The sequence below is a fragment of the Ovis canadensis genome, chromosome 21 (genome assembly GCF_042477335.2).
Source record: "Ovis canadensis isolate MfBH-ARS-UI-01 breed Bighorn chromosome 21, ARS-UI_OviCan_v2, whole genome shotgun sequence".
Lineage (NCBI taxonomy): Eukaryota > Metazoa > Chordata > Mammalia > Artiodactyla > Bovidae > Ovis > Ovis canadensis.
In genome coordinates, this window is record NC_091265.1 from 32780368 (window position 1) to 32796348 (window position 15981).

Genomic DNA, 15981 nt, shown 5'->3' on the forward strand with positions numbered 1-15981 from the left:
ATTCAAGACTGATTTCCTTTAGGATGGACTGGCTGAATCTCCTTGCAGTCCAAGGGACTCTCAAGAGTCTTCTCCAACACCATAGTTCAAAAGCATCAATTCTTCGGTGCTCAGCTTTCTTTATTTAGGAGACTTAATTACCACAAGCAAAGTCCTTTGAGGCCTTGGATGAAAGGGATGGGAGCCATGCAAGCTTGATTAGGTGTGGGCACAATTAGCTCCGTGAGAGGCTGGCCCTGCCTTTATCTGTCTCCAGTTCTATGTGACTTAACAGCAGCTAATTATTGAAGTAAAAATTGCCTGACCACCCAGCTGCTGGAAAGAGGGCCCTAATTTCCATTAAGTCTGCCTTTAATTATTGGAAATGGCAGCAGCTTCAGGCAGTTGGGGGTTCCCCATTTTTACAAGCCTTTTCCTCCACCTCTTTGAGACTTGAGTACATGGAGATGGAAGCAAAATTCTGCCCAAGCCACTTCCGTCTCCCTTGCTTTCCCATTGGACATCCATTTCTGGGGCACCTTCGCTGATAAGCTTTGTCTGTGGGGAGCACCCCTCCTGGCACCTCCCACAAGGGGCTTTGCACCTTTCCAGAACCCCTGGCCCTTGACAAAGCACTCTGAATTCCACTCTGTGTGTGTGTTTGTGTGTGTCTGACTGTCTGGGAACATAAAGGCAGACCTCAGGCATGGATTATGCGGGACCTGCCTCCCCACCCCGTGTTGCAAAAGAGAAAACAAAGGCCATGGATGGAAATACAGGGAAGCTGAGAGCGCCTGGCTCTTCACTCGTGGGCTGTCACAGCCTCTGAGCCCCATCTCCACCTCTCCATGACCACAGGGCCCTGGGCCGCTCTCAGAGGGCACAGCAGTTGCAATCTTTGCACATCTTAGAGTCCAGATTAAATTCTGGGATCAAAGGAATTAGTGGTAAAACCAAGAGTCCCACCGTTTTCAAGAGCCGTAAACTAGCCCTGCTTTTCCATGGGGCTGGTCTTCCCCTCTAGCTCTCCCCACTCAGGGCTCCCCCGCTTGCAGAGTGGCGGCCTGACCCAGGAACCCCAGGCCATTACAGGGTAAGCCTTGGATACCACAGGGGATGTGCAATTAATCGGCCTATCTCTCCCCACTCCTGCTTATCTCAAAGTGTGGTTTCAGTACGAACCCATCAAAAATAAGAAATCAGTGCAAGATCCTTGTATACATTTTACAGAGAGTTGAGAGAGTTTCACCTCTTGCACTGGTTTTCTAGGGAAAAGGAAAGGGGACCCTTTTCAGGGGGAGATGCACTGCAGAAGAGACCGTTTCTCAAGGTGTTGTTCATGGAAATACTGAGTCTCAGCAGACAGGGTACCTCCCTTTCAAGGAAGCCACACAGGTTTGAGCTGCCCCATGGGAATATGGAGTCCAGTGCTGAAGAGAGGGTGAGGGACATGCTGACTGTGCCCTGTGAGAGAGGCATGTGAGCAATCCCAAGCACTCTCCTCCTGCTGACCCCCTGGTAACTCCTTTGGGCTTCCCTGGTAAAGATGGTAAAAATCTGTCTGCAGTGCAGGAGACCTGGGTTCGATCCCTGGGCCAGGTAGATCCCTTGGAGAAGGCAATGGCAACCCACTCCAGTATTCTTGCCTGGAGAATCCCAGGGACAGAGGAGCCTGGCGGGCTACAGTCCATGGGGTCTCAAAGAGTCAGAGATGACTGAGCGACTAAGCACAGCACACAGCCTCCCCTCCTCAGCTCAGGTGCCACCTCTTTCAGGACACCCGAGCTGCTGTCCCTCTGCACCCGAGTGTCTGCCTCAGCTGCTCTTTTGTGGTCACTGTGTTGGAATCACCGTAGACACATCTGTCCTCTGACTGCTTCTGGTCAAACTACTTGTCCCCCAAGTCTCACCCTAGATTGTTTTAGGGGAAGGAGGGTTGTGGAGAAGGAAGGATTAATTACTTGCAGCAAGTAAGGAGAACAATGGGGACCTTTCACCAAAGCAGTTCAACAGTTGAGTTGCTCAGTCGTGTCCGACTCTGCAACCCCACAGACTGCAGCACACTAGGCTTCCCAGTCCATCCCCAACTCCTAGAGCTTGCTCAAATTTATATCTATCAAGTCGGTGATACCATCCAACCATCTCATCCTCTGCTGTCCCCTTCTCCTCTTTTTACCAAAGCAGTGTCTCCCCAAAGAGCAAAGCTGGGAAAGTTTTAAACTAAGGGTATGTGCTCTTCGTGAAAGGACTTGAGCAGAGGAGAATTGAAAATAGAATCGGGGCAGAGGTTGACAGAGCCCAAGCTTTATTTGACTGAGGTCAGGATGGATTTCATCCCATCTTCCATCTGAGTGTGTGAGGACCTTAGCTTCTAGAGTCCGGACTTACTGAAGCTCAGGTTCTTTATGTCTCATGGCAGAAAGAATTCAGTGAGAGACAAAGTGATAGTTAAGTGGATTTATTTCGAGAGCTACACATTCCATAGACAGAAAGTGGTCTGTCTCAAAAGGCGAGAGAGACCCTGGAAGAAACGCAGTCCACAGACCGGGGGCCATCTCAGAAGGTGAGAAACCTCACCCTAGGTCTGATGAAACTTCATTAGATGGGGAAAGGGAGTGAGATGGATGAACCTGAGGAAAGGTGACTGGGATGGTGAGATGCTCCATCTGACGAGAAGACTCAGGACACACAGATCGGTCCCTCTTCAGCCCAGAAGGCTGCCAGGGCAAATTGTTAGACTCAGTGCCTGAGACCCCAGGGGACAGAGCTGAGGCCTGCGGAAGGAAGCTGAAAGGAAGCAGATGCGGCTGAATGGCAGGAAGCGCAACCCGCAGCCACAGCTGTCTCTGGAGGCAGTCAAGTCCCCGGCTTTGGAGGTGGTGCGACCGCCCGGTGTGCGTGGGACGTGAACCTGCTGACCTTTGCTGGTGCTTTCACCCCTAAGACAATACATGCCACATTTTCTGACTCTGAGATGTCACCATTTGTAAAGGGGAATCATAGGCAGGCAAATAGCTTTGGGAGAGGAGACTGTAGTTGGAGGAATCCGGACACTGCAGCCCCAGTGATAGCTCCCGTTGGCTGAGGACTGACTTTGTTCCATGTCCTGCATGGGCTCAGCCCTGGGGGTCAGGGCCGGGGCCGCCCTGGCGGGAGCTCCCCCAGCCAAATCAGAGGAGCTGTGCCCATACAGGCCCCTTTGGTGCCCGACCTGTGACAAGCCTTGCAACAGAAGGGTGACATGGCTTCTGTGGGCAGCAGGACCATCTGTCACCTGCCTGCCAGCCGCTGATGAGGGGTGTCCCTGCAGCCAGGCTGGGCACAGGGCCACAGTCCACCATGTCCCCAGGGAAGCCCTTTCCCTGGCCCACAGTGCTGGGCAGGAACACTTAGAGGTGAAACCGTACAAGTCCAGGTCAGATGCTAACTTAGTTGATCAGAAGAATTAACATTGCTTAAAACACAAGGTGAAAGAACAAAGAGAACATTTAAGCACGTTAGGATAATGGGTGACATGAGAAGCAGTACGGGTTCTGATTAAAAGCTTGAGCTTGAGGGTCACAGAGACCCAAGTTTGAATCCTGGCTCTTCCCCTTCCTTGCTGTGGTCCTCTGGGCAAAGCACTTCACCTCTAAACATCCCAGTTTCTTTCGTCTGTTAAAAGAGAATGGTTCTGGGGTGTGGTGAGGGCTAAATGAGGCAACGCACGTAAAGTCCTTGCCTTTCACTGCCCATGTCATAATCACTGTCTCAGCACTTTAAAAGGCAGGGGATTCCCTAATGTGTCAGGTCAGAGAAATGTGCTCTGGGGGCTGCCACAGGGAGCACAGAGCACCTGGATTCCAGTCTTGGCATTTTGTGTGAATGGAGCATCCCTTTGCTACTCTGAGCCTCAGTTTCCAAATCTGTAAAGTGGGGATAATGGTGCCTGCCTCTGTGGCTTGTGCATAAACCAGCACAGTACCTGGCACAGATGAGGTGCCTCTCTCCCTGGCATTCACCTTCATTCTTCATGCTGGAATTGAAAACAAAGGACTCGCCAGAGCAGACTTTGAAGGACTAAGGAAAGTAAAAATTTATGACGACTTTCTGTACGTATACACACACACACACACACACACACACACGCACGCACGCACGCACGCACGCACACACACACACACACACACACACACACACACACCCTGCCCAGGACTTACATTTTGCAGAACACATTTTAGCTCTGAAATATTTATGGGCACTTTTTGACACACTAAGAACTGAAAATATCACCATGTGCTTGTGTTAAGGAAAACTTATAAAACTTTAGTCCAGTAGGAATTCAGTCAATTTCCTGACTCGTCTCTGGTCGTTTCTGAGGTTGCAGGGAAACCCACGGTGGTAACAGCCCCCATTTCCCTAAGGCTCTGGCAGGGGCAAAGGGTCCTCGGCAGGGCTGTACGTCTGATGAGGTCTCTGTGTGAATGCTCCAGGCCCCTGCCCCTCGTAAATATTGCTGGAGCCCATGTGCAGGGCCCAGGTTGGCTTTGTGAGCTTTTCCCAAACACCAAAAGCTTTGTTTCCCCATCTCCTCTTCTCTTCCTGAATCCCACGTCCTTGCCTTTCTTCGAGGCCTGCTCCTGCCCCCAGAAAACCAGCTAGAGCAAGGCTCTCCAGCCTCCAGGATCTAAGGCCTGCTCATCTGAGGAGGAGCTCATGTACTAACCAGCTAGAGCAAGGCTCTCCAGCCTCCAGGATCTAAGGCCTACTCATCTGAGGAGGAGCTCATGTACTAACCAGCTAGAGCAAGGCTCTCCGACCTCCAGGATCTAAGGCCTGCTCATCTGAGGAGGAGCTCATGTACTAACCAGCTAGAGCAAGGCTCTCCAGCCTCCAGGATCTAAGGCCTGCTCATCTGAGGAGGAGCTCATGTACTAACCAGCTAGAGCAAGGCTCTCCAGCCTCCAGGATCTAAGGCCTGCTCATCTGAGGAGGAGCTCATGTACTAACCAGCTAGAGCAAGGCTCTCCAGCCTCCAGGATCTAAGGCCTGCTCATCTGAGGAGGAGCTCATGTACTAACCAGCTAGAGCAAGGCTCTCCAGCCTCCAGGATCTAAGGCCTGCTCATCTGAGGAGGAGCTCATGTACTAACCAGCTAGAGCAAGGCTCTCCGACCTCCAGGATCTAAGGCCTGCTCATCTGAGGAGGAGCTCATGTACTAACCAGCTAGAGCAAGGCTCTCCAGCCTCCAGGATCTAAGGCCTGCTCATCTGAGGAGGAGCTCATGTACTAACCAGCTAGAGCAAGGCTCTCCAGCCTCCAGGATCTAAGGCCTGCTCATCTGAGGAGGAGCTCATGTACTAACCAGCTAGAGCAAGGCTCTCCAGCCTCCAGGATCTAAGGCCTGCTCATCTGAGGAGGAGCTCATGTACTAACCAGCTAGAGCAAGGCTCTCCAGCCTCCAGGATCTAAGGCCTGCTCATCTGAGGAGGAGCTCATGTACTAATAGCAAACATAAAGTGCACAATAAATGTGATGCACTTGAATCACCCCGAAACCATTCCCTACCCCAGCCCCAGGTCCATGGAAACACTGTCTTCCCTGAAACTGGCTGCTGGTGCCACAGAGGCTGGGGACTGCCCAGCCAGAGGACACGCTCTGCTGGGATTTCCAGGCCCAGGTTTCCTACCACCTGCCTTTTCACTTTTTACTGTCCACTTACGCTATCATCGCTCATGGAAATATCTTCTTATTTCTTCTACCAGCCTGCTCACTCCTCACCTCTCAAGCTTGACCTGAAACCTCTTTCCCTCTCTGAAGTCTGAACTCAGTCTGTTCCCAGTCTCCCTCACCACCCACCACCCGCCCCCCCGCCCCAACTTTCATCCAGGCTGTGACCTACAATGGTCTTCCTCAGACTCTAGGTTGGCAACCCGTCCATACTTCTATTTTAGTAGACTAGAATAAAAGATAGAAAACATCAGATTCCACTCTTGGGGAAAGATTAGGCATGCTTTTTGAAGTTTTTTGTTTTCGTTAGAAATCTGTGGATTCAAGTGGGTGAAATAAATGTACTTTTTACTATAGGTCAGAGCAAATGGGAAAATCGCAGACCAAGACTTCGTTTCTCTCCTTACCTCAAGACCGTCTGGCCTGGCTCGCTTTTGCTTGACTTTCTTTGGTCATGGTTTGGATGTCGCTTTCTCTGGGCGGTGGTCCTTGACTTGCCTCTGCACCTTTGGTCCACCTGACCTACATTTGTGGCCATTCTGATGGGCCTCCCCAGCCTAATTTGTCTAGAAACTCCAAGCTGTAGGAAACTTGTTTGTCTTGTCCACAGAAGCCTCACACAAGCCTCGCAGAGGAGGGTAGGGAGTCAGTGTTGTGGGAGGCAGGGACGGGAGGAGAGGGGAGGAGGGGAGGCAGGAAGGCGGTCTCATGCCTCGCAGCATCTTCCACAGCACTTAGCAGGAAGGGTCCTTAGCAATCATTTACCAAACGACTTAACCTCTGGCTCTAGGTGTGCAATACCTTTCTTCAGGATTAAACATTTTCTTCTGATTCACATCTAGACCCTGACATTTGGAAGCCATGTGATTTAAGAGTAAATCACTTAATCTCTTTGAGCTTGTTATCTCATTTGTAAACTAAGAGTAAATAAGAGAAAATATGAAATAAGAGGATAACATCTAACCTGCGGAGTTGTTGCAGGGATTAGAAACAACACCTACAAAGTGCCCGGCATGAGTAGGTGTTCAATTAACCGCTGTTTTATCGTCGCTGCCTCTTTCGCCGTCATCAGCGTGTGTCTCCACATTCACACACTGCTCAAACCTTCAGATCCATCTGCATCCAGCTCCAAGGAAAAGAAAGAAATATATACATATGGATTTTAGAATCACTGGCTTACTGGCTGTGTGAACGTTATCACCCACCTGGCTCACTGAGTCCACTCTCTAAACTGAGAAGTGATTGGGGGCTTAACTGGTTAACACTCTGCGCTTCCAGTGCAGTGGGCATAGATTTGATTGCAGGTCGAGGAACTAAGATCCCACATGCTGTGAGGCACCGCCACCAAAATAAGTAACTAGGGTTCGCATGGGTCTGTGTGGGAAGCACCAAGCACAGCATTCAGTGCAGACTTGACTCTTCCCGACCTTTGTCCAGAGCCCACGCTCGTTCACCGTAGACAGACCAAAAGTGAGGAGAAGGTCGTGCAACTATGGTGGTTTAGTTGCTAAGTTGTGTCCGCCTCTTGCAACCCCATGGACTATAGCCCGCCAGGCTCCTCTGTTCGTGGGATTCGCCAGGCAAGAACACTCGAGGGGGTTGCCATTTCCTTCTCCTATGCAACTGTGGTTCACGGTTTCTCGAAGCACCCTTCGTTGATGGTACCTATGGCTGACACCCCAGAGTGACAGGGAGCTGCCGCCACAGAACTCACATCCTGCTCATCTCTGGACACGAGTTCTAGCACAAGACTGGTCTCTAACAGGTTGTGGAAATGAACTCGTCTGCAAAGGTAACTGTGTGTGCTCAGGGCCCACCTGTAGAAGAGTTTCAGCGGGCAAGAGGGGTGTTTCTGGTAGAGGTGAGTTGGGCTGTGGATTCTTCTGCAGCCAGTGAGAAGAAGCAGAGGAAGGGTCAGGTGGGGAACTCGGAGGGCAGCAGGGTAAGGAGGGACTGACTGCATAGGCATGGACGTGTGCGGGAGCTTCTGTCCTCCAGCCCATGGCGGGGGCCGCAGGGCTGAACTGACACCCTTCCCCAGCACTGCCCCCCCCCCTCCAGGGTCTCCGCATCCCTCTACTGCATACCCTTGCTCCATCAGGAGCTTTTCTCCACCGTCACTTCTTTCATCCCAACCTCTTTTTCTCTCGATTAAATGCCAGCCTCAGTGTGAACCGTGACCATCTCCCATCTGTTTAAAAGAAGTAAATATTTACTGAATTACTATATTAAGACTAAAATGGAAAAAGTGAAAAGGAAATGAGAGCAAGGCAAATGTTCTCCTTGCCTCTCCTTTGTAACAGGGAAGCCATGAATTTGAGAACTGTGTTCTTAATAATTTGTAATTACTGAGCCTTTGCCTCAAAGCCAGTGTCTACAGTCAACAGGTACACAGTGATAAGAGGCATAGTCACCCACCAGTTTAACAGCCAAAACTGCGTCTCCGACTTATTAACATGTTTTTCCGAGGGGCTATTCCCTCTCCAGTTATAACTGACATCTAACTGGAGCCTTTTAAAACTAAAATGTGGGATTTTTCTGATGGTAATAATGGCTAGCATGTATTTCTTTCTTTTTTTTTTAATTTTATTGAAGTATAGTTGATTTCCAATGTTGTGTTTAATTTCTGCTGTGCAGCAAAGTAATTCAGATATATTTATTTATTTATATTCTTTTCCATTATGGTTTATCACAGGTATTGAATGTAGTCCTCTGTGCTATATAGTAGGACCTTTTTCTTTCTGTATTAACTCATTTTATCCTCAGAACAACCTAAGAGGTTGGTACTATTTTAATGAGGAAACTGCAGCACAGAGAGGTTAAATAACTTGACCAAGGTCACACAGCTGGGAAGTGCTAGACATATACTTCAAACCCAGGTTGCCTTTGAAATTTAAAAATAATCCATCCAAGCAATGCCTTTAGTTCAGTCTCAGTTGTTCCTAGCACACATGGCCTAAATGTAACTACCCACCAGTTTATATCGCTTAAGATTGGTAAGAAGCTGCCAGGTAATTTTATTTATTCATTCACTCAGCAGGCATTTCATGAACACTCAGGAGGCCAGGCCTGCCTTCAACCTACTGCAGTCAAGAGGAGATGCAGACATGAACACAGACCATCTAGCTAGCTGGATGCTCTGTGGTGCAGCAGGCAGGCACAGAGGTGTGAAGGCCACAGAATTAATGTCCAGGAAAGTGGCTCAACGGTGGGGAAGGAAGGTGGGCCAGATGGAGAAGAGCTTTCCATTTTGGCCAAGAAAATGGGATTCATCCGGAAGGCTCCACAGAGTAGCTAGAGGGACAAAGGCAGGCAGTGGCATGAACTGGCACAGTCCATAAAGGCTGTATCATTCAGGGGTTATATCCATGTGCTGAGTTGAGTTGCCTGGGTCCGAACTGTAGCTCCATCACTCAAGAGCTGTGTAACCTTGGGCAGGATACTTAACCTCATTAATTTCTCATCTGTACTTTGCAGAGAACTCTAGTACCTATAAGACTGGATTGAAGTGAGAATTAAAATGTTATCACATATAATTATAGTAAAAGTTATGAAGTAAAATACTCCCTAAGTAATAGCTACTAAATATAACAGTATATTGAATGTTAATAATGGCATTATTCATATTATGAACTATTAGTGACCAATTAACATTAAAATTAATTGAGTGCTTATTATCATCACCATTATTATTGTTACTTGAAGTAATGGGTTGGAGGTAAGGAGTCAGAGGGAACCAAGTTGAGGTGGCAGTCCCCATAAATCCTTATCCAAATTAGGCTGAGCCATTGTTGTTCAGTTGCTCAGTCATGTCTGACTCTTTGCAACCCCATGGACTTCAGCACGCCAGGCTTCCCTGTCCTTCACCAACTCCTGGAGCTTACTCAAACTCTTGTCCATTGAGTCAGTGATGCCATCCAACCATCTCACCCTCTGTCATCCCCGTCTCCTCCTGTCTTCCGTCTTTCCAAGCAGAAGGGTCTTTTCCAGTGAGTCAACTTTTCGCATCAGGTGGCCAAAGTATTGGAGCTTCAGCTTCAGCATCAGTTCTTCCAATGAATATTCAGGGTTGATTTCCTTTAGGATTGATTGGTTTGATCTCCTTGCAGTCCAAAGAACTCTCAAGAGTCTTCTCCAACACCACATTTTGAAAACATCAATTCTTCAGCACTCAGCCTTCTTTATGGTCCACCTGTCACATCCATACATGACTACTGGAAAAAACCATAGCTCTGACTATACAGACCTTTGTTAGCAAAGTAATGTCTCTGATTTTTAATACTCTATGCCATAGCTTTTCTTCCAAGGAACAAGTGTCTTTTAATTTCATGGCTGCAGTCACCATCAGCAATGATTCTGAAGCCCAAGAAAATGAAGTCTGTCACTTTTTCCATTGTTTCCCCATCAATTTGCCTTGAAGTGATGGTACCAGATGCCATGATCTTCATTTTTTGAATATTGAGTTTTAAGCCAGCTTTTTCACTCTCCTATTCACTCACTTTCATCAAGAGGCTCTTTAGTACCTCATTGCTTTCTGCCATAAGGGTGGTGTCATCTGCAAGTCCAAGGCTGTTGATATTCCTCCTGTCAACCTTGATTCCAGCTTGTGCTTCATCCAGCCTGGCATTTTGCATGCTGTACTCTCCATATGAGTGAAATAAGCAGGGTGACAATATATACAGCCTTGATGTACTCCTTTCCCAGTTTGGAACCAGTCCATTATTACATGTCCGGTTCTAACTGTCGCTTCTTGACCTGCATGCAGGTTTCTCAGGAGGCAGGTAAGGTGATCTAGTATTCCCATCTCTTTAAGAATTTTCCACAATTCATTGTGATCCACACAGTCAAAGTCTTTCATGTAGCCAATGAAACAGAAGTACATGTTTTTCTGGAATTCTCTTGCTTTTTCCTATGGATGTTGGCAATTTGATATCTGGTTCCTCTGCCTTTTCTAAATCCAGCTTGAACATCTGAAAATTCTCAGTTCACATACTATTGAAGTCTAGCTTGGAGGATTTTGAGCATTACTTTGCTAGCATGTGAAATGAGTGCAATTGTATGGTAGTTTGAACATTCTTTGGCATTGCCTTTCTTTGGGATTGGAATGAAAATTGACCTTTTCCAGTCCTGTGGCCAATGCTGAGTTTTCCAAATTTGCTGGAATATTGAGTGCAGCATTTTCACGGCATCATCTTTTAGAATTTGAAATTGCTCAGCTGGAATTCCATCACCTCCACTGCTTTGAGTGAAAAGCCAGTACTGGGCTATGATTTCAGTTTAGAGAGTTATAATCAGCCATTTTCAAAAAGTGAAAGAGAATGAAATAGGAAATATGAGAGTGCATTGCCCCTCATGGTAGTAACTTTTGTATCTTTTTTTCCATTTCATACAAACACACTCACATACATATATCTGTGTATCAACTCACAAGAGAAGATATTTTTCAAACTATGGATTTTAGACAGAAGTATTTTGCAGACCCTGGAATAGAAAGTATCGTCCCCTGTCTTCCCTGTGGTCCTGGTCCTCAGGCACTTAGAAGGTCATTGCTTGACAGCTTGTGTCAGGAGGCCTAGCATCAAGAGGGCAGAGCTCAGGGCCCTGAGGCCCCAGGAAGATGATTTGATCTCTGTGTATCCTAGATCAAACCCCCTCATCCCAGCACTAATTTCCAGGGCCATGTTGAAAATTGAGCCCCCCAAAATGTCCCTTATTCATTTTAACTAGCTCTAATTATAGCCCTAAGGCACTGTAGTCTGCCTAGTAATGCTGGCTTTGCCACTAGCTCACCATATGCCCCTGGGTAGGAGATGGTAGGGCTCTGGGTTACTGTGGCCTCATGTATAAAATGAGGGGTGAATATAGTTGTCATATGTACTTCATGGTTATTTTGAGGCACCAGTAAAGTCACAAATACTTGCACTCTTGAAGATCATGGAGAACTATGTAGAGGGAAGTCTGCAGCAGACACTCGGGATCCGTGATAAATCCCAAAGGCATCTAGTGGTAACCTCAGATGTTTTCTTGCAGAGAAAGTGCTGCAGTTTTCTGGGTTAGGACATATGACCCCATTTGAGTGAGTCCAGAGGGCCCTTTAACAAGACAGACAAAGGTTGCATTGGAACCTAGCTAACCTCTGCCCTGAGGGACTTGGGAAGGAAGAGTTCAATCTCAGGCCAAAGGGATACTGATACCTCTGATGTCCATGATCAGAGGCAGAGCTTGGGTCAGTTTTTCTCTGGCTAGTGGTTTCCATCAGTGTGCTTAGTTTGGCCTACATATCATAATGGATAACATTTAAAAATCAGACATTTTACATCCAAGTCTAAATTTCCAGCCTGTCTTAAAAAGTCACAAGACCCCCTAAACTCCTATGTCACAGCACTGGCAGGCACTGAGCACCACCGCCCCTCTGGACAGACCTACCACCCTCCTTGTTGGTCACTGAGACTCCTTGATGACAGCTCTTGCTCTGTTGCTTCTCTATTAGCACCATGACACAACAGCACGTTTTGTATGCCCGTGTTGCTCTGCAAAGTGGAACAGTGAAAGGTCTGAGAAGGTTGTCTGTTTCAGAAAAGAGCTCTAATCATACTTTGTGCCGGATATTCTGCTTTCCTCCTGTGCTGACCTCCTGACTCTTGCAAGGGGCTGGCTACATTTGGACCCCAAAGCCAAAGGAAGACATATAGAAAGAGAAAGAGGGTGACATGACAGCTTTTAAAAATGTCAGTCTAGGGCGAAATAGTCAAGATGCGGAAAAGAGGAGAATGGGAGATGAGGAGCTTCCCATCAATCAGATACCGTGGCAAACCCCAGATGTAAACAGCAGGTGCTGTGGCGCCTCCAATGAGATGGACAAGTCTGGAGGTGAGGGAGTTCTCTGATTGGCATGGTTGCCAGGACCAGCCTACTTGTAAGGACACTTTTGTGTGGTGGGAAGGAGGGGACTCACCTGGGAATAATAAAATAGGAAAACTGGGGCTTTAGAGTCAAACAGACCTGGTTTCAGATCTTGGCTCTGATACTCACACCCAAGTCATCGCAGTTTTCTCATCTGTCAGATGGAGATTGGTTGGCAGGTTTATTAAATATGTATGAGAAGCATCAGGCTTCACCTTCCTTGCTTACTAAGTCACTTCAGTCGTGTCCGACTCTGTGCGACCCCATAGATGGCAGCCCACCAGTCTCCCCGTCCCTGGGATTCTCCAGGCAAGAACGCTGGAGTGGGTTGCCATTTCCTTCTCCAATGTGTGAAAATGAAAAGTGAAAGTGAAGTCACTCAGTCGTGTCCGACTCTTAGTGACCCTATGGACTGCAGCCTACCAGGCTCCTCTATCCATGGGATTTTCTGGGTGAGAGTGCTGGAGTGGGTGCCATCACCTTCTCCAATGTGTGAAAATGAACAGTGAAAGTGAAGTCGCTCAGTCGTGTCCGACTCTTAGTGACCCCATGGACTGCAGCCCACCAGGCTCCTCCGTCCATGGGATTTTCCAGGTGAGAGCACTGGAGTGGAGTGCCATTGCCTTCTCCGAGGCGCAGTAAGTCAGGAGTGAGCGAAAGTGTTAAGGCCCCTGCTCTCATGGTGCTTACATGTTAGTGCAAGCAGAGAGACAATAAGCAGGTAATTAATTATCTAGTGGTGATAACTGTGGATTGGGTGCTTACACCTTGGCTCATTTCCAGAAAAGTTTGGAGAAAATAAAAACATCTGGGGACATATGACATTTGATAAAATAATATAGGTAAAGTGCTTATTGCAGTGCCTGAATGTGGTCGTTATTTCACATATTCTTAAGGAGCCCCTATTCTACGTGAGGCCCTGTCCCAGGGCCCCTGTACACATGTGACTCCCATCCAGGGGGACTGAAAAACTGGTGCCCTCTGGCCTTCGATGTCAGCTTTCTTGATACCCATCACTGAAGGAGAGGCTCCAGGCATCTTCACAGGTGGAGAGGTCACCGAGCAGGACAAGAAGGGGTTCATCATTACCGACTTTGGGTGCCAGTTCCCCCTGTGCCACTTACGGCTGCGTGGCCGTGGAGCCCTCAGTCTGCAGAGCCTGAGGACCCTCATCCACAGTGCTGCAGGGTGAAGCGAGGTCCAGGATGGACCCCGGGCTCGCCTCTCCCTCCTGGGTCCGCAGCTCATGCCCTTTCTTTGGTTTCTCGGGCTCCAGACCACTCGGCCCTGAGCAAGGCGAGGACCCTGTTCGTGGATGTGGAGGAGCGCGGGCCGGAGGCCATGGACGTGAAGGAGAGGAAGCCATACCGCTCGCTGACCCGGCGCCGCGACGCCGAGCGCCGCTACACCAGCTCGTCGGCCGACAGCGAAGAGGGAAAGGCCCCGCAGAAGTCCTACAGCTCCAGCGAGACCCTCAAGGCCTACGACCAGGACGCGCGCCTCACCTACGGCAGCCGCGTCAAGGACCTGGTACCACAGGAGGCCGAGGAGTTCTGCCGCGCAGGTGAGGGCGGCCGGGTAGGGGTTCAGGATGCACCTGCCCACGGGTGTGCGCAGGGGGAGGCGGGGAGGGCCACGTGGCCCGGCTGGGGTCGCGCATGCGCACAGGTGTGCCCTGGGACGGCAGCGCACGTGGTTTACACTGGGGCTGCGGGTGAGCTGACACGCGAGCCCATTGGGGTAGGGCACTCCCCGTCAACGCCAGCTCTCCGCTTTTTTGGCCGCCTGGCTCTGGTCAGAGCCTCGGCTGTAGTGAGCTCTTGGTTCATTCATTCGCCTGCTCACCCCTCTTGTGGGCGTAATGAGACGGTTAGGTGCTGGCTCCGTGTCAGCCCCTGCCTGGGGTTGAGCTCTGAGCAGTTTCCGGCTCTCCTCCAAGCCTCTCCGGTGAGAGGCCGTGAGCACTCTTTACTACCTTGATTTGTCTCGAGGATTCATGAAAGGACGCGTTTACGAGGTAAGTGTGAAAGCGCCAAATGCTGAGTAAGTCCTAGTTACTGGTCTTGTTGTTTGTTATATGTGTATTCATTTGGCGAACATATCTTAGCAGCTTCTCTGCATTAAGCACTGTCCTGACCTTGAGGCTATGAGTAGCTCAGTGGGCTTCCCTCAAAGTTCAGTTGGTAAAGAATTCGACTGCAATGCGGCAGACCTGGCTTCTGTCCCTGGGTTGGGAAGATCCCCTGGAGAAGGGAAAGGCTACCCACTCCAGTATTCTGGCCTTGAGAATTCCATGGACTATATAGTCCACGGGGTTGCAAAGAGTCAGACAGGACTGAGTGACTTTCACTGACCTTGAGAGGAAGATGCTGGTGATCTGAGACCTAAGAATTTAGTAATCTGGGGGAATATCTTGGTGCCTGACTCCCTCTCCTTCAATCCCTACACACCACAGTCACGAAAGCCTAGCCATCCAACTCCGGAATACCTTTCAAATCCATCCCTCTTCTCTATCCCATCAGCCACTGTCATCTCTCTTGGGGGTTGACCGCAGCCTCTCTTCACTCAGTGCTGCCGCCTTTGGGCCATGCTCAGCCCTGCAGCTAGAGCGAAGTAGAGCCTGACTCCCCATTGTCCTTACCTACCTTGAGTTCCTCAACACCAGAGGGCTTTCCCCAAGTCTTTGTCTTTCTGGACTGTTTTATCCCCTGCCTTTCCACACCCCGCCACCCACATTCAGCCCTGCAGGGCTGCTCATTATTCCCACCCCAGCTGTGATATAAGTGGCCTACCTTGGTGCCTCAGTGATTACTCTTTTTCTGCCTGCAGAGCCTCTTCAATGCCAGGTAGGCCCCTACAAGTCCCTGACAGTTCACACGGCCCTCGCTGATTCTGCCCTGCCCACTCCCCTTCCATGGACAAGGTTAGCAGGGAGCTGTGCCATGTAATTTATATGCCTTCTGATGTTGTTAGTTAACCTTTACAACAACCTCAATGATTCATTTGCCCAAGATCACAGAGACAAGAGGAGCTGGTCACACACACACACACACACACACACACACACACACACACACACACCCACACACCCACCCATAGAACCTGACAGCCTAGCTGGCCTCTCCCCCAGGCTTCCATCCACATGGAAAGCTGACCTGTTAGCAAGACTGCCTCTTTTGCTTTAAAGGCAAAGGGTCGTGCCCTTCAAAGCACGTACAACCTCCCCTTGTCTCTTCTTACTCCACTCTTCACATTTACTCTGATCCACAAACCTCTCCTCTGAACTCCCACCCTCTGTGCCCCCAGAACTCTTTCCCTGCATCCTCCCATACTTAGGGCTTTAACCCTTCATATGGTCTGGGTTGTATCTCGCCTACTGACTGTGAACTC

The 15981-nt window shown here is 49.2% G+C and overlaps 1 protein-coding gene across 4 annotated transcripts in view; it reads left to right on the forward strand.

The window, feature by feature from the left end:
- Positions 1-15981, forward strand: part of TENM4 (teneurin transmembrane protein 4) — an 844684-nt gene that overhangs the window by 392184 nt on the left and 436519 nt on the right. For all 4 annotated transcript variants that reach the window (XM_069564905.1, XM_069564907.1, XM_069564908.1 and 1 more), the window contains one exon: positions 13868-14155. In XM_069564905.1, coding sequence (XP_069421006.1) covers positions 13868-14155 — 288 coding nt within the window. The remainder of the gene's footprint in view (positions 1-13867; positions 14156-15981) is intronic.